Genomic DNA, 18,128 nt, shown 5'->3' on the forward strand with positions numbered 1-18,128 from the left:
TAAGACATAGGGGGACTTACCACAAATGTCCCCGGATGGAGACTCTGATGGCACACTGAGAAAGTTGTGGTTTGTGGTCAGTAAGTTAATTAACTTTTTTGAAAATAATGTTCTGCTGTAGTTTAGTCAGTATTTCTTGAAATCTACTCATTTTGAATACTGTCAAAATACATTTTCAGCCAACAGGTCATGAAAGGATTTGAATGTTTGTGTCATTTCACTGTAAATTTTATCCTAAAATGTGCGTTATGAGGTAAATTCAAAGGTAAATTACCACATGGCCAGCATCCAAAACATACCTTTAACCATCCTCACCCATTTCCAATTGTTACTGCTGTTTTTACCTCTGATGTTTCTGCATCATACATTTTTCAATGAGATTATAAACTGTGCAGCTTTGGTTTACTAGCAATGTCAGTGGGCCTTTTCCTTTTCCTTTTGAATTACCAAGTACACACTTGTTTTGTGTTTAAAGCACATTTAAAAATAAGGATGTGCAATATGTAATCCCAGCAGATTTCTTTTGCTAACATACTGTAGTTACTATGTGAAGCATTCATAGTTGTACAACCTGAACATTAGGCCTATACTTCATTCATTTTTGATAATAAACAGAATAATTTTTATGTCACTTTATTATTGAATTATTTAGATAAATGGGCTGGAAATATGTATGCATACTGAGAATAAATAAATAAAATAAAACTATTTAAAACAACATAATTCACGTTCATATGTCACGACGTATGAAAGTGCGTCATGACGCCTTGGGTCGACAGTTTTCCCTCCTCGCTGACAAAGCTAACAGGCTCTGCCGATGTTTGGCTAAATCACTTTTATCTTTGAACATTTTGGACTTTGGAGCTTTAACAGCGCAGAAGTATCGACGATAAACACACCGAACACCCATAACATCGTTTACAAAGGTAAATATGTCCTAAAATAACTGGTTAGACTTCGTCTTGCTGTTGTTTTGCTAACGTTTACGCAGCGAAGCTAAGTGTTAGCGGTAGCTGGCTACCGTTAGCTTGACGCAAGTAACTTGTTAAACTACCAACTGCTGGTAACTTTTCTAATGTCACTTCGTGTTAATATTGATTTAAAACCTCACACTCTCCGTTAGAAATCAATAGTTTGCCTGCTCTTAGTGTGGTTTATGTGGCGAGTCCACAGTGCTAGCATGCTGTTAGCTCTAGCGGACATTATGCTATGGCCATGACAGCGTTAGCGGCGCTGATTATCGGTTTGGAACTGGTCTCAACGGGCTGGGACTCGTCCAGGGACGGACTTGGTTTCCAACTGGTTTAACCCTACCCAAGGACACGGACAGACGTTCGCGCTGTAGTTTGGAGCCACTGTGATAACTAATGGCCCAGCTCAGTTAGCTGCACGTGGACTGAGGCTCGTCTCATCTTCTGCACTCATGTAACTTCGAGCCTGCAGGGTTCGGGCCCCAGGACCCTTTTGGAAAGTAGAGCTGGAGTTTCTTTGGCCAAATTTTCACCCGATTCAGAAACAATAACTAACGTCACCACCGCTCAGGGCGCATTCAGGCAAATGTTGGCCCGCAGGCATTGATGGAAAGTGCGTTCATTTAGTTATTGTACTCACACCGCACTTTACTTGTGTGTTTACATTTCGTTCAAAGTTACATTTTTTTAACGTGTCTAGTTACTAATCTTTTGTGTGGCACTGAATCTGATATGACAGGAAGCTTTAGACAGCTTCAGTTTCAAATACCAATGTTCATTTTAGAAGAAGTTTTTGTTTCAAGGTTCAGTGTTCTTTATTCTCATTGTACAGACATACAACGAAATTTAATTATACCAACCTCAATAATATGAAGAGAAAAAGAAAAATATCTTTAAATGTAGCAGTATTATTAAAAGTTGATATGTTAAAAGTATTACACACAAGGGTCAAGCTTAAATGTAATTCTCTGAAATTAATCACCAAGTAACTTATTCCCTTGACTTGTTTATCAATACAGAATAACAGATATTTGGTGGTTTCAGCTTTTCAAATGTGAGTTTGTCATGTAACACTAAAGTGAAAAAACTTGCAGTTCAGTGTGAGCTGAGGAACATTACATGTGTAGATTGAACCATAAAGTTTTTTTAGATTTTTTTTTCTGTAAGTGTGAGATTCATAAACCAAACTACTCCTGCCCTACAGTGTTTCTCACCTGTGGTGTTGAAGGTAACCATTGGCTAAATTTAACCCATTCTTCCCTTTTATACTTTGTCACAGCTTTTGAATACTACTGCTGCAGAAATGCAATTGTTAAAGTTATACTATGGTTTACAATGTGGATGTTCCTTGTCTCCCTGTACAGAAGACTTATGCTGTCCTGCTAGCAGGGCAAAATGTTCAACAAGTCATTTGGTACTCCCTTCGGCGGGGGGACTGGGGGGTTTGGCACCTCATCGACCTTTGGACAGCAAAGTAAGTTGTTTTATTTCTTTATTGAACTGTAGGGTTTTTACATGGGTTGATTCTTAGAGACGAGCATAGAAACAACAGTTTTTGCAGTTAATACTCAATTGATGTGTAGACACAGGTTTTGGGACGACAGGAGGCTTTGGGACATCTGCTTTCGGGACGACTGGCAACACTGGAGGGCTGTTTGGTTCCACACAGAATAAACCTGGTTCGTGAGCTTGTGTCGTTCACTCCTGTTAGAAAAATGCAAGATGATGTGTGAATTGTTTGATTGTTCAGTGTGTTTGTGCCAACATCTCTGTGAATCTTTGAAAACATGTCTTTTTCTATATTGTCATCTATGGTTTATGTCTTTTAATTTATTTTATACACAAGTAATATTCAATAACTGAAATGCAAAAAAAAAAACAAGCAGCATTAAAAATAAATTCCTGTTGCTGCTTCCTTCAGGCGGCCTGTTTGGATCCAGCACATTCAGCCAGCCGGCAACTTCCTCCACCAGCACCGGATTCGGTTTTGGTGCAGCGAGCGGCACGTCCACAAGCTTGTTTGGTAACAGTGGCACAGGAACAAGCAGTGGACTCTTCTCCCAGCAGAACAATGCCTTTGGTGCAAATAAACCCACATCTTTTGGAAGTGAGAACCCTCTTTATTTGACTGTTTTGGTGTGGAAATACACCTATTTATTGATGTGAAAACGTCTTCTATCATTAGGAGTCAGATTAGTCACGATTTGTTTGTTACGAGTCCTGTTGTCTCCTTCAGGCTTTGGGACGAGCACCAGCAGTGGCGGACTGTTCGGTGCCACCAACACCACCTCCAACCCGTTTGGTGGAGCAAGCTCCTTATTTGGAGGCTCAGGGTTCTCCGCTGCTCCGCAGCCCGGAACAACTGTGAAGTTCAACGTAAGTACAGGAGTTTGAGCCAGTATGGGAAGATACAGTTGGATGTAAATAAAACTAATTTCCTGATACTAAAAATTGTTTGATTTCTACTGTACTAGCTACAGTACAAGCATTAGTAAACACACTGTACATTTTATAGTGTGGTTGTGTACTTTAAACAATCAAAAAAACAGAACTGGTGCACTGCAGTGCAAAGAGCAAAATAAGTACTTAATGTTTGTACGATGCTTTTCTATTTTCCCCTTCAGCCGCCCACAGGAAGTGACACAATGGTGAAAGCTGGTGTGACCACAAGCATCAACACCAAGCACCAGTGCATCACAGCCATGAAGGAGTACGAGAACAAGTCACTTGAGGTCCGTTTGTAGATGGGCACAGACTTTACTTGATCTGCCTGCTCTTGTCTGAATCTTATTAGCTCTAGAAACACCAACATGAATCAGCAACACATCCTGAGAAAACCCAGTTACCAGGACATCAGCAGGCAGACATCCAGGCCCTTTAAGTTTTATTTTAGATTTGTCACTGTCGTTCAGTTGTTGCTTTCCTCGTGTTTTTCCATGCAGGAGTTGAGGCTGGAGGATTACCAGGCCGGTAGGAAAGGCCCTACCAACCCAATGACTGCAGGCACCGGCAGCCTGTTTGGTTCAGCCACAGCCACATCCAGCACCACCACCGGCCTTTTCGGCTCCTCAGCCCCCAACACCAGCTTCTCCTTTGGACAGAACAAGAGCACTTTTGGAGCATGTAAGTGGTGCTGGCAACAGAAGCAGTTCAGTATCTTAGCTAAGTGTTATTCCTATTTAAGTGATGTGCTGTTGTCTCTCTACCAGCTACCGGTGGTTTTGGTACAACCACCGGGGGACTATTTAGTCAGCAGACCCAGCAACAAGGCAGCAGTCTGTTCAAGCCGTTTGGTCAGCCCACCACCGCACAGAGCACCGGCTTCTCCTTTGGGAACACCAACACCAGCAGCATGGTGACAGTCATTCACTTTTTCCAGCTTTGTTCACTCACACTTTGCTGGTTTCGGTTTCTCCATGGCTTGGAAAACATGTAATATACATGTGATGAGTTCAAGGCCAAACATTACTTTAATACAATTTAGATTTTTTTTTTTTTTTTTAATCTAAAAATCTTCAGCATCAGACATTTTTTTGTTTATCCTTCTGTGTGGTTTGAAACAAAGATCAGTCACAACTAGATGATAGTAAATCCTGTTCCCCTCTCCTGTTCCTCAGGGTTTGTTCGGGAACACGGCAGCGTCTCAGTCTGGTGGGTTGTTTGGCACAGCCCAGCCCAGCACCGCCACGGCTTTTGGGACGGGTACTGGACTGTTTGGACAAACCAACACTGGATTTGGAAACGTTGGAACACAGGTACAAATAAAATGGAGGGTTTGAGGTTGGAGTAATTTAGTCCATTTATCAGTTAGAGGCAAAATGGACTTGAGTATCAGAATGGAGCGTGAGCTCAGTACTGACCCGTGGAGGATTAAATTGAATGCTTATTATTTTGGTTGTAATCAGTTGTGTTTTTAAACTGGGAACAATATTGTCTTTAATTCAAACAGGCAAGTTTATTTGGTAGTAAGACGACTGGGTTTGGCACCACCACCACCAGCGCCCCGTCTTTCGGCACCGGCACCGGGCTGTTTGGCAACAAGCCTGCCCTCACACTGGGAACTGGAACCAACACCTCCACTTTTGGTAAGCCTGCCAGTGTTCAAAGTGGAGCTGTGTCATATGCAGATCTGTACCACAGCAAAGTGAAATAGCTGTGGCTGTTGAGCAGGTTGGAATGAGTGCACAGGCTGTTGCATAAGGCTTTACCACTGAACTAATAAATGTTTTTCTTTTTTCACTTGCTGCAGGTTTTGGTGCAAACCCTCCTGGTGGAACTCTGTTTGGGAACAAGCCGACCACTGGAGGTCTGGGGACCGGACTGGGAACCAGCTTTGGAACAGGTGACAGAATAACAAGAAGACAGATGTTCATATAAGAAGTGATCAAATTTGACCATTTTATACCTGTTCACAAATAATTTTCATGACCACTCTGTAGTTTTGTACTATTTCCTTTTATAGCTCAACAACAAATAACCTGCAACTATTTTGATAGCTGTAAAAATAATCAAGTCATTTATGAATTAAAAACTGTCAAACTCTACATGTTAAACAAACGCTACTGAACTTACAGGCTGCCTTTGCATTGTGTGAATAAGAGCTTGTGTGTGTTCAGCAGTGGGCACAGGACAGACATCTTTGTTTGGGAATAACCAGAACAAACTGGGCACCACACTGGGAACGATGGGAACGTTTGGAAGCAGTGGATTCAACAGTGGAGCCAACACCCTGGGCTTCGGAGCACCACAGCAGCCTGTTGGTGAGCAGCTGGAGACGGACTGACTCACAGATGTTTAACTTTCATTAGTTATTTTTCAGAACTGAAACACTGAAATTGTGACTGAACTAATGAAAGTTCTGAAAAATAACTGATCCTTCGCCTAATTTGTTTTTAGCCACTGTGTACTGTTCCAGCTAAACCCAGTCCACATTTAAAACCATCCATGCCCCTTTCTGCCCCAGCTGCTTTGTTGTGCCCATAACCCACAGGTGCATTTGATCTGTCGTCACACTGATGTTGTGATGGTCATTTAAGTTTTGATTTGTTTCCAGCGCTCACTGATCCAAATGCGGCGGTGGCTCAGCAGGCCATGCTTCAGCAGCAGCTCAACGTCCTGGCGTATTCACCATACGGGGACTCGCCGCTGTTCAGGAATCCTCTGTCGGACCCCAAAAAGAAAGAAGAGGTGAGTCACATGGCTTTAAATGTTGGGCTGCAGTCTAGTTTACGCTGCTCATGAAGCAGGAGCACCGGTTACACTGTAAAACACAAAATATTATTGAACTCAAACTTTATGAAATTAGATTCTCTGATGCTGCTGAAAACAAAATATTTTCAGCATCAGTTTGCAAGGCAGCATGCACACAGGAAAATAAGAGAAAAGGCCTGAAAAGCTAAACGTTTCAGCAATAACACTTATAAAGAAGACGCCGTGTGGCCATTGGAAAGGACTACAGCACGAACTGCAAGAGTTGCTTTACTTTGTAACTGACAAAATTACAGTACAGAGTGTGACCGATCACATCATCTCTGGTGTTCTTGCAGCGTTTAAAACCAACCAATCCCACGGCCCAGAAAGCTCTGACCACACCCAGCCACTACAAGCTGAGCCCTCGACCAGCGACCAGGGTCCGGCCCAAAGCCCTGACATCATCCGGCTCCTCCAAGTCTCAGCTCTTTGACGGCCTGGATGACGATGAGCCTTCACTCACCAATGGAGCCTTTGTGCCCAGGTATGTAACAGCCCATTGTGGCTGGTGCTGTCACCATGGGAACGGCATCTGAACAGGTGTTTGGGATTTTTTATTTTTTTTTAAGTCCGTGATGTGAATGAATTTGCTTTCATTTTATATTTTTTCCCATCTGCTGTGAAATAAAATCCTATACAGCCGACGAATGACATCAACGTGGTGTCACAGAACAAAGTGCAGCCTGTGTGGTTTACAGTGGGTGTGTTCTGTGTTTGTGCGCTCTGTTTTCCACAGAAAGAGCATCAAGAAACTTGTGCTGAAGAACCTGAACAACAGTCAGTACAGCAGTCCACTCAACAAAGAGACAGACGACTTGGCTTCACCATCAGAGTATCCACAGAACGGACACAGGTCTCAACACACACACACACAGCTTTGACTGTGTGTGTGTATATATATATATATATATATATATATATATATATATATATATTTTATCTATTTAGTGCAGTTTCTCTTTATTTCTCTCCTCCACCTCTTCTTCTCATTAACAGTGACAGCCACCTGTTTACCTGTACTTCAGGTTAAATGGTGTGGGTGCTAAAATAATCTCACATGCTCACCCACTGTTCTCTTGTCTGCAGCCATGTGGAGGACGAGGAGGAGCTGAGGGAGCTGGGAGGCCCCGGTAGCCGGGTGGACGATGACCCTGAAGTCACCCAGTTCTATGTCAACCCCATCGCCAAGCCCATCCCGCAGGGCCGTGCTCACACCAGCTTGCAGGACACCATAAGTGACCTCAACATGCACAAAGCAGTTAGGAACAGCTTGGAGGTGAGTAGCCATGAGTCTGTTTCCACAGATCTGATCTGATCTGCACCTTTTGTTCATGTGTTATACTGGTGCGGTCCAGCACCGTAGCCTCTGGCAGCAAAATGGCATTTAAATGGAGGGTAGAGAGACAGCAGTTAATATTAAAATACTGTGATGTCTGGGTTTCACACAGCTGATGGGTGTGATTAGTCACAGACGTGAAACTACATCACACCAAGAAGAGTCCAGTAGGTCAGACTGTGTCCACGTGAACGAACGTTACTCCAGAGAGTCTGAGGTGGCCATGTATGACTTTTACTTTTTTCTCTGTCAGATGAGCAGTGATGATGTGTCAGCGTCTCTGGGTGAGGAGTCTCTGCAGGAGGAGCGAGAGGAGGAGCAGCAGGAGGCCCAATCGTCCCCTCACCCAGCAGGTCAGATACCTTTGTCTCCAGAGCTGTAACGTTCCTGTTCCACAGCCTTGTACAGTGTGGTTGTCAGTATCATCTGCTTGATGGTCAGTCAGTTAATCCAGAACCCAGATTTTTCTCCTGGCAGCCACTTTTCAGATGTTACTCAAAATAAAACTGAGCCATGCATGTCTGATATTTGGATTTAAAATATCACCTGTAAATGAAACAGACAAAACAGGCAGCACAGGCTTTAGTTGGAAATGATACCTACAGTCTGTTCTTGAGTGGCTGCAGGAGAAATGCATCACTTACTGTTTTCTGGTTTCCAGGCATCGTCCTGAACCGTGTCGGATATTACACCATCCCCTCCATGGAGGAGCTGGCTGAGATGGTGGATGAAAATGGAGAGTGTGTTGTGGAAAACTTCACCATTGGCAGGAAAGGTAACGTTAAGGATCGATAACACCAGAGTTTAAAAACACGTACACAAACTCAATCCAGATTAGTCGTCAGCAAACTCAGCATTGATTATTCTGGAGTGAAGAACCAGCCTCCATTAAAGTCATTCATGTCTGAAGTCCTTCCTCTGCATTTCTGAGCTCTGATTGGACACATGTCAACACTGCTCTGCTGTGATTGGCCCATACAGGCTACGGATCCATTTTCTTCCCTGGCGAGGTGAACGTGACGGGACTGAACCTTGATGAGATCGTCCACTTCAGACGCAAAGAGGTCATCGTGTACCCAGATGACAAAAACAAACCGCCAGAGGGGGAGGGGCTTAACAGGTGAGTGGCAGGGGAGCAGCTGAAGCCATGTGGTGTGTGTAGGAAAGTTTTACCTGAAGCTAGTCAGTTATCAGCTGGTAATTCAGTTACTGTGTGTTTACGTTTAGGAGGGCGGAGGTGACTCTAGATGGCGTTTGGCCGAACGACAAGACGACCTGCACTCAGATCAGAAGCCCAGAGCGTCTAACTGACATGAACTACGAGGGCCGACTGGAGAAAGCTTCACGCAAACAAGGTGCTCGGTTCCTGGAGTACAGACCTGAGACCGGATCCTGGGTTTTCGAGGTCAGTTACTGCTGCTCACACAGGTTTTACACAACGAGCCTCAGATCATTTTTCTAAAGTTTAGTTTTTCTGGAATGACATGCAGGTTTTCTAGTTTCATTCTAGTCCTATGTTTGAGTCCTCTAATCATTTTTATTTGCTGATGCACAGTTGTTCAGGTGACTCCTCCCTCTCTCTCAGGTGGCTCATTTCTCCAAATACGGCCTCCAGGATTCGGACGAGGAGGAGGATGTTCCACCCAAAGTCGACCCCAAGAAGCTGAAGACGATGGTGCCTCTTCCTCCCTCCAGGCTGCAGCAGCACCTTCCCCCCTCCCAGCAGCAGGTGGCGCCACAGGCTCAGGTAGAGCAGCCTGTGACCATCCACACTCACCATCATCCCCATCCTCACTGACACACCTGAAATGATTAAAGGAGCATTCGGTCAAATCCCTGCTTGTGTCCAGCTGTTTGTCAGCTGGTTGATTTTAGTTGGAGTCAGAGCTGTCACGGAGCTGTGGCCATTTTTCTCCTTGTTCATTTTGTCACGGTGAATTGTGCATTTGTTTCGCCCACAATGCTAAACCCAGGAGTTTGAGTGATAATTTACACCTGCTGCTTATTGAAGTGCCAACCATAAAAATGATTCATTTTAAATCAGTTAGTCATCCTGGCTTTACACGACTAAATTCATTTATTTTCATAGGTGACTGAGATCTCACATGCGAAAGTGATTTCTGCTGCAGCTCTTTTTTATTAGAAACTAGTTTTTAAAAGCAGCGTTTGTTTTTGTTGTTTTTTTATCTCAGTCAGAGTGAATTTACGATTTCAATCAAAAAGCTTGAGTTTCTTTGTTGGCGTGAGATGTATCAGTGCTGCTGCAGGTCAAAAACAACCGATGTGTCTGCAGAAAACAGGCTTTTTGTTGAAACCTGGTCAGTAGTGGTGTTTGGTTAAACATGTCTCCACTGAACAGTATTTTAAATTGTTTGAGAGAAGGTGAAGGTTATTTTTCAGTAATTCATTTTTAGAACTAAAATGACATTGTCACATGGTTTCAGGTGATTTTGTTTTTTTTTTTTTAAACTATACTAAAATGCATATGGCTCCTAACAGTGACTGTCTCCTGCTCTGCTTCTCTGAATAATCAGGAGACAGTTTTAGAGAATCTGAATCCTTCCCTTTGCTCTGCAGCTGCATCAGCTCGTACACAGTCTGTAATTCAGTATTTATAACGGAGTACTATTGGGGGGGAAAAACCTGATCAGCTGATGATGTGTTTGTGTTTACAAACACACACATACAAAGGATAGGGTTGATATATTAGTATCTTATACTGAGCGTCTTGTGTTTTTGGACAAACAGCAGCTACAGTAATAAGTTAGACCAAAGTTCTTCGGCAGGAAAACATACAGACTCTGTTTTACGATGTGACATAAATTGTACAATTATATTGAAATCATGGAAGAAATAAAGTTACTGAATATGATGCTTCAGCTTTGGTCTGTAAAGTTTGTGTGAAGAACAGCTTCTTTTTGTAGTTTCAAATAAATGAAACTGCTGGTTTGAGGGTTTTAGTGAATAAAGTCTTGGATCCAACTAGGGATGTGTATTGTTGAACTTCTTATGAAAACAAATACCTCTTCACTGTTTTAATAGTTAAACATTAGGATTTTTAGTTTTAATGGTGTCCAAACACAAACACCTGAAAACTTCACAGCAGAAAAAGCTTTTTTAAAATGTTTTAATAGTTAGAAATGTTTTTGGCCCAGTTCAGGATCAGGGGTGCTGTGTCCAGTGTATGAATACGAACATTAAATGTTCCTCGAACATGTTAGAAAGAGTTGAAAATGTCGTGAAGTGATGGTTTTTCCTTGGACCCATGACCCAGTTTTTCATCAGTCGATCTTGTCTCTATGTACCAGTCCACGGTTGTCGTGGACCTTCCGGGCAGCGTGGCGGAGTTGGACAGTGACATGGCCGACATCACCCAGGGCTTCCCGACAGAGAGCATGCTGGGAGGGGAGGACGACAGCGATCTGCTGGGAGGTGAGATGGACACGCTCCGCGGGAAGCTCGGAGGTTTGATCTCTGCAGAGCACGACAGCATCGCCGCATCCAGTCACATAGCGACAACACTGGGGATCAACCCCCACACCCTCCAGGTAGAGTCAGAAACCCCGCCCCACAGACAGGAAGCACATCATCATCAAAATAAAACCGTAAACCTTCTCCTGATTTGTTGGCAGATCATGAAGGCATCGTTGTTTGCTGAGGATGAGGACGAGGGCGACTTGTTTCAGGATCAGGGAGTGATGAAGGTCTCTACTGATGTCTCGTCCCCTCGCTTTGTCCTGCCTGGTGCTCAGGGCCGATCCTCCAGTAAGACACAAACGTCAGTCTGAATTTTTTATCAGCATGATGTTATTGATGAAACTTACGTTCACTTGTGTTTCTGCAGTGGGCGGCCTCCTTCAGACTCGTTTCACCTCTGGCCTCCTCTCACAGTTCTCGGACTCTCCCCGCCCTCAGCCTCTGTCCCGGGCATCTCCGGCAGCAGTCGAACCTTCCCTCTCTTTACATTGGGCGGGCCCGGGTCCTTCCTCCTTCCTGCTGCCCCCCCGAACCCCAGAGCCTTCAATCAGGACAGTTGGTGTCCGGCGGCTGGGTGGCCCTGTCCCCCTCAAAGAGTCGGTCACTCAGGGGAAGGTTGGTTCTTGGTTTGTTTTGTATGGTCTCCAACGCAGTTCGCTACGCACTGAGATGTCCAGGAAAACAGAGATTTTGGATTTGATCTGTGCTGTTGTCCTCCTGCAGGGAGGTTTGTTGATGGATGCAGGCCTGTTCATGGGTCGATCCTTTCGGGTGGGGTGGGGTCCCGCCTGGACGCTGGCACACTGCGGCCACCGGCTGAGCTCACCGTCATCCAAACAGCTCGACCAGCAGGAACTGACCAAGACCGACTTCAGCTTCCTGCCAAAGCCTGCCAGGAGCAAACCGTAAGACACACACCAGATTCAGAATGAACTATAATTTCTTACTTTGACTTTTATCTTCTGCATCAAATCAAACAGCTTGCATTCAGTTATTTTATTCTGCGTCATGTGACCTGAAAAAGACCAAATCAACACCAATCTGGGATAAAATCCCTCATGATTTGTGTGAAAGCTGCTGAACAAAAATTCAAACTACTTGATGCAGCAAACAGATTTTACTGAACACAAATAAAGTGAGGAAATATTTGATTGATAGGAAAAGTTATTGACTGAATTTGTTCACAAAAAACCAACCTGCATTTCACCTGTAGACTGATAGAAAGCCCCTATAAGGTGGTATTGGAGCAGCTGGTGGCTCTGGTGCCTCCAGCGGTGAAGGCCAGTGAGGAGGAGGAGGATGATGAAGTGAGCCAGGCAGTGCTGCAACGCCCCCTTGAGATCTGTCTGAAGCACAGCACTGTCAGCACCATGGACGACTCCACCTGCCCTCTGGTCCAACCGCAGCCTGGCGTGGCGGCGCTGCACGAGTACGCCGAGTGGATTGTCGAGTTGAAGGACAAACAGGGTGATGCAGACCGTAAGTGACACGGTGCTCAGGGGGAGTTCAGAAAATATTGGTGGACGTTAAAACCCTTCATGTACAGCAGATCCTGTAATATTTCAGTAGCACAAATCCTTCTCAGTTCAGCACTTTTCACTATGACAACTTGTTGGAACAAACCTGTTCTAGTATTTTTTTTTTTTTTTTTTTACTCTCTCTCTTTTACTCTTTTTTTACTTTCCTCTCTTTTGGCTCTTCAGCCATCCTGGGGTACTGGGCTGAGGTCTGGACCCTTTGTGAGGCCTTGTGGGGTCGGCTGGGTCCCACAGACCAGGAGCCAGATGTAGAAGCTCCCAGCGACTACGAGCAACAGCTGGCGAGGAGGCGGAGCTTCTCAGCGTGGTTGTCCTGTGGCGCCACGTATAGGGTGGAGGAGGAGGTAGCTCTGGCGGGGAAGGGACGCCACACAGAGGCTGTCTTCAGCTACCTGACGGGCAACCGCATCAGCGAGGCGTGTCGGCTTGCACAGAAGGAGGGTGAGGATGAGGAGGGACTAAACACTGCTGCAGACAGGAGAGCAAACTTAGTGCAAAGAAAATCTGTAAATAGACTCTTAAATAAAAGTCCAGTCACTGTAAAAACAGTCATGTTGACTTCAGTCACAGTGAAGTTGCAGCGCAGTTTGTGCACGGCAGAACTCCAAGAACCTCTTCTGTTAGACGGACATGTGTTACTGTCTTCGCATGACTGCTGACATGTCTGCTGTTGTCCCATCCCCCAGGAGACCACCGCCTGTCTTTGCTGCTGTCTCAGGCCATGGGCTCCCAGTACTGCCGAGACCTGCTGGCCCTGCAGCTCGCTGACTGGAACCGGACGAAGACTGACGGCTACCTACCCGAGGAACGGCTCCGGATCTTCACCCTGCTCGCCGGGAAACCTGTACGTCATCTGTGGTTTGTTTACAAAGAACAGAAATAAGATTGATCGTGTTACTGCTCTGTTTTACTGTATTTACAGGTGGTGAGAGCTTTACCCAGAATATTGAAGAGTTTGCACCTTTTACTCAAAGCTTTTGTTTATTTCTGTGAGATCATATCTCAGAGCTGTCAGAAGCCCTCGATGTTAAAGTAACAGTCTTGTCGTCTTGTGCAGTGTTTGTAGTGTGTGTAGCTTGATGCTGACAGTGTTTTCTCTGTCCCTGCAGGTGTGGCAGTCGTCTGACTCCATGGTGAACGTGTGCTCTCAGCTGGACTGGAAACGCAGCCTGGCCGTCCACCTGTGGTTCATGTTGCCCCCGACCGCCTCTGTGGCCGACGCCCTCGCTGAATACGAAACCGCTTTTCAGGTGAGCTGCCGCCTCGTTGTGTAGTCATATGGTGTTTCTAGCATCAGAGCACAGAAAGAACCTGTGTGGTTCTGCTGCTGTCCCTGCAGGGCTCCTGTGAGAGCGGGAAGTATGCCTGTGCCCCCGTGCCTCCATACCTGGAGGTCGAGCAGGCAGACATGGATGATGAGGAGGAGGAGCCTAAACGTCCGCTGTATGACCTCTGCTTCCACCTGCTGAAACTCTACAGTGACAGGTGATCATCACTCACCTGCCTGATCTGACATCGGGTGTATCACCCAGCTCTCTGAGCAAGGACGCTCTGGTTAGGGTATAAAACCTCACCAGACTGTTACTTTAGCAGTTTGTGGGACATTTTACAGCTGCTGTTACCAGCTGAGAGCTGGTCATGATGATCCTCCTTTAATCTCCAGCTATGTCCTCCTGCAGACACTACAGCCTGCAGCAGCTGCTGGATCCCTTGACGGTCACATGGGAGCGCCTGGATTACCGCCTGAGCTGGCACCTGTGGGGCGTCCTGCAGGCGCTGCACTACAGCCACCTGAGCTCCTTGGGCCAGGGACTCCTCCACAGCAGCTATGCCGCACAGCTGGAGAGCGCCGGGCTCTGGCACATGGCTGTTTTCATCCTGCTGCACATCCCAGACCACGCGTACGTCACTTTGTGGGAGATTTATCTGATGAATGAAACTGCAGAATATCGAGTCGATAGAAATATAAATGATCAAAGATTATTTCTGACATTTTATTGGCTGCTTTAATGATCAGTTGACAGACTTGCTTGTATTTGTAGAAAATCCCGAATATAATCAGAGCAGGATATTATCTAAACTTAACATTGTTGCAGCTGTTCCTGTTAACAGCAGCACTTTTGTCCAGCTCTTCCCTTCCTCACTGTTTCTGACAAACCTGACAGGAGAGTTAATAATGGTGATGTTTTACCATGTCCACAGTCAGCGGGAGCGTGCGGTGAGGGAGGTGCTGACCCTCCACTGCCCCCTGCAGCCGACGGATGAGTCGGTCCAGAGGGAGCGATTCCTGACCGAGAGACTGCTGATCCCAGAGGAGTGGATCCACGAGGCCAAGGCCATGCGTGCCCGCCGAGACGCCGACAGACACAAGGAGGCCCTGCACTTGTACCAGGCCGGATACTGGAGCCAGTGTCACCGGCTGCTGATCCAGCACCTGGCCTCAGGTAGACGCAGCAAGTCAGCATCAAATAAAAATGTTCCTGTGACCAGGATGCCTCAGAAAATACTTTAAAGTTTTAGTTTTTATCTTGAGTTTTTGTCATCATCAAAAAAGGAAATGAAATGCAAGTTAAACTAGTGTACACTTAAATCATCATGTTCATATCACACATGCTTTAGCTTTACACGTGCCTGTAAACATACAAATCAACTAGGGTCAGTGCACATGGTGCCGTTTCGGGCCAGTTCCCATGGATTTTACACTTTCTTATTTTTATTTGTGTTTTTCCTGCAGACTGCATCATCAACGACAATCACGACTACCTGCTGGAGTTCCTGGAGGGGCTAGCAGTCCCTGAACACAGCGCCACCATCCAGGACTGGGACACCGCAGGGAGGGTCTACCTGGACTACATCCGCGTCATAAAGACTCTACAGGACATTCAGCAGGTGCTGGGACTCTCAGTCCTTTATTTTATTAGCAAAGTGTCACCCGGGCTCAGCGTGGACTCACTTGTTTGTTCCCCTGTAAAGTAAAGTCATCAGGATGTGACAGTTAAAAGTGTTTGTGTTTCCTCCTGGCTGCAGATGGAAAACGCCGGCTATGAATTGGAGCGTCTCTACACCGACGTGACGTCGCTCTGCAGCAGAATAGAACTGCTGCCCTGCAGAACGGCCAGAGACCGCCTCGCCCAATCAGGTACGAGCTCTGCTGTCACGGCAACAAGAGGAACAGGTTTCAGACTGAAGGTAGATTGAACTCAGACCAGTTAGAAATCAACAGGCACAGGTCACAGCAGTGTGTTTTTTTTTTATTTTTTATTTTTTATCTGGAGCAAATTGTTTCAAATTGTAGATTGATCTGTCTGTGCAGCTGAAAATATATTGATCTGAGATATTTTATAATCAATAATTATCATATGAAAATGAAAATCAACAAATTCTCTTGGTGGAGCAAAAAGCTGAAAGTGTAGATGAAATTTCGTTGCTGATGTTTCCTCTCAGCTGTTTATCTGACCGTCAGGGCAGCTTTGCGACCTCCAAGGTCACATGATCAGGAAGGTTTGAGCTGAAGCTGCTTAAGTTTCATTTGAGGAGCAGGGAGGCGTCAACTAAAGTCCTCAACAGTCGCTGCAGCTGTAACTTAACCCCGCTCTCCTCCATTCATGCAGAAATGGCGAAGCGTGTTGCCAACATCCTGCGTGCGGTGCTGAGCCTGCAGCACGGCGACGCGGCCCCCGACTCCCTCAGCATCCCGCTCGCCCAGCTGGCTCCGCACATCACCCGCCTGCCGATGCCGGAGGACTACACGCTGGAGGAGCTGCGAGGCCTCACGCAGTCATACCTGCGGCAGCTCATCGTCAGCCAATGAGAGCGAAGAACAGACATTTTGGATGAATAAACGTATGAAAGGGTATTTAGCTGCTGATGTCTCTGCTGCTTGGACATCATGAAATTTAAATTCCAAGTTTTCTTTTCCAAAAAGAAAATGGAGTAAAAAAGTTGGTGTTGAGGTGAAGAGTCTGAGCAGGACAGAGCGGTTTGAAAACTTGTCTTAGCTTTGCTCCTCAGCCTCGACTTTGACAGGTGATTATTCTTTTTATCCCGTTACAGATCTCACAGTTCTCAGCATTTAGCACCCTGTGTTTGAAGCTGTGGTTCGCAGCCCTCAGGAGGGGACAGGAGACAAAGTCTGGGGGTCACCAGATGATTGACAGGACAGTAGCGCAGCAGCTGATCTGTTTTTTCTTCTCAGACTTTCCTCTGGTCTTTGTGTGGATTATTTCACCTAAAACCAGTAAAATATTACTTTGCTCAAACTGGTCACAGCTGGTGAAACTATGCAACCAGTGACAACGAGTCGTACAAGAGGTAAAGTTTTGGAACCGTTGTTTGACACACCCATCTGTTTTCTGCTGCATCTGGACATGTTCTGGTTTCTGTTGATTTCTGCTTTAAAGCCACAGAGTAAGGCTGCTGAGTATTTTCTCTAAAATCAGAGAACGTGAAGTTTCAGATCAGTCAGAACCTGCAGAACCTGGAGTTTTAGCTTGAGAAGTAACTGAATCGATTATCAGTTTGATTCTTTTTCTGTGGAGCGATTAATCGTCTGATGTGATCATGTAAAGATGACATCAAGAAGAATCGGTTTAATTAAAGTTAGTGCCCAGGTTTATCAATGCAGACTGATCGCTGTGATGGATCGATCTATTGCAGAGACCAACAGAAACCAGTGGATGTCTGCAGCCTGCATTTCACAGTCCTCAACACACAGCAAACAGAATTAGTGGTTGGTCCTTTAAAGAACAAACTGTTGGGTTTAAGTTTATTTCTCTGGGGGAGGTCGGACTGAGTTCACATTCAGTCATTTCCAACTTCTATTCTGAATTCTCCCAAGAACGAGGCTGCGTTTCTTCTGCACCACATGCTCCTGAATTTAAACCTAAACCTTTTCTCTCAGACGTAAATGAAACAGGCGTTTGCTTAGCGTGGCGTTCATCTGTCCATATGTGAATAAAGATCTATGTTAATGTTGAAGAGCGGCTTCGATGTGCACGGGGGAAAACGTGCAGAGTGTAAAATGCCCGATGGTCTATTTTTGTAGATTTCTTCTTCTGTTTGTTTGGATGTAACGTGTGTGTGTGTGTGTGTGTGTGTGTGCGCGCGCACGTAACCACAGATAAGCAGGTGTATCGTGTTGTTTTTATTAGCACTCTGTTACAGGTTGGTGTCAGATTCCTTTCTAAAACAGCTGCCGGCCAGAGATTCACTGCAGCTCATGGTAGAAATGTTGTAGATTCTTGGGCAATATCAGGTTGTTTTATCTTCCACCTTTAATTAAAATAAATTGGATAAATTCAAGTGTTTTGGAATAAAATTCTGTCATTTTTCTTTCTGCTTATTCTGCTTATTATGCCAACATGCAGGATGCTCTGTCTGAGCAGTTTACATGGATGAGTGTGTGTGTGTGTCCTGATGAGTTTGTTCATAATTTTTAATAAAGTACAAATAAACATGTTTTGTTGCTGATAATTACTTTCGTCCAATGAATTAACTTCATATTCAAGGTTTCAGCTGTGAAAGTCTGTTATGCTAAATCACTGCGCATGAAAATAA

General features: G+C 45.2%; 1 protein-coding gene across 3 annotated transcripts; it reads left to right on the plus strand.

Moving 5' to 3' along the window:
- Positions 1–764: 764 nt before the first annotated feature.
- nup98 (nucleoporin 98 and 96 precursor) lies at positions 765–18,029 on the plus strand. 3 transcript variants are annotated; one of them, XM_026327978.1, is made up of 36 exons: positions 765–926; positions 2,336–2,445; positions 2,555–2,650; positions 2,893–3,078; positions 3,208–3,347; positions 3,596–3,703; positions 3,914–4,094; positions 4,181–4,326; positions 4,589–4,726; positions 4,921–5,056; positions 5,221–5,313; positions 5,588–5,731; positions 6,025–6,158; positions 6,518–6,705; positions 6,958–7,074; positions 7,308–7,497; positions 7,811–7,910; positions 8,219–8,332; positions 8,539–8,677; positions 8,785–8,962; positions 9,143–9,304; positions 10,866–11,105; positions 11,190–11,322; positions 11,402–11,649; positions 11,758–11,939; positions 12,248–12,513; positions 12,738–13,013; positions 13,259–13,416; positions 13,682–13,822; positions 13,912–14,057; positions 14,252–14,473; positions 14,775–15,016; positions 15,307–15,461; positions 15,600–15,711; positions 16,184–16,415; positions 16,626–18,029. In XM_026327978.1, the coding sequence occupies exons 2-35, from the start codon at positions 2,367–2,369 to the stop codon at positions 16,381–16,383; spliced, it is 5,490 nt and encodes a 1,829-aa protein (XP_026183763.1). In that variant the 5' UTR covers positions 765–926; positions 2,336–2,366; the 3' UTR covers positions 16,384–16,415; positions 16,626–18,029. The 3 variants fall into 3 exon arrangements, with proteins under 3 accessions (XP_026183763.1, XP_026183762.1, XP_026183764.1); XM_026327977.1 differs by having other exon boundaries at positions 16,184–18,029; XM_026327979.1 differs by having other exon boundaries at positions 5,591–5,731; positions 16,184–18,029.
- Positions 18,030–18,128: the final 99 nt, after the last annotated feature.

The sequence above is a fragment of the Mastacembelus armatus genome, chromosome 14, assembly GCF_900324485.2.
Source record: "Mastacembelus armatus chromosome 14, fMasArm1.2, whole genome shotgun sequence".
In the NCBI taxonomy this organism is placed as follows: domain Eukaryota; kingdom Metazoa; phylum Chordata; class Actinopteri; order Synbranchiformes; family Mastacembelidae; genus Mastacembelus; species Mastacembelus armatus.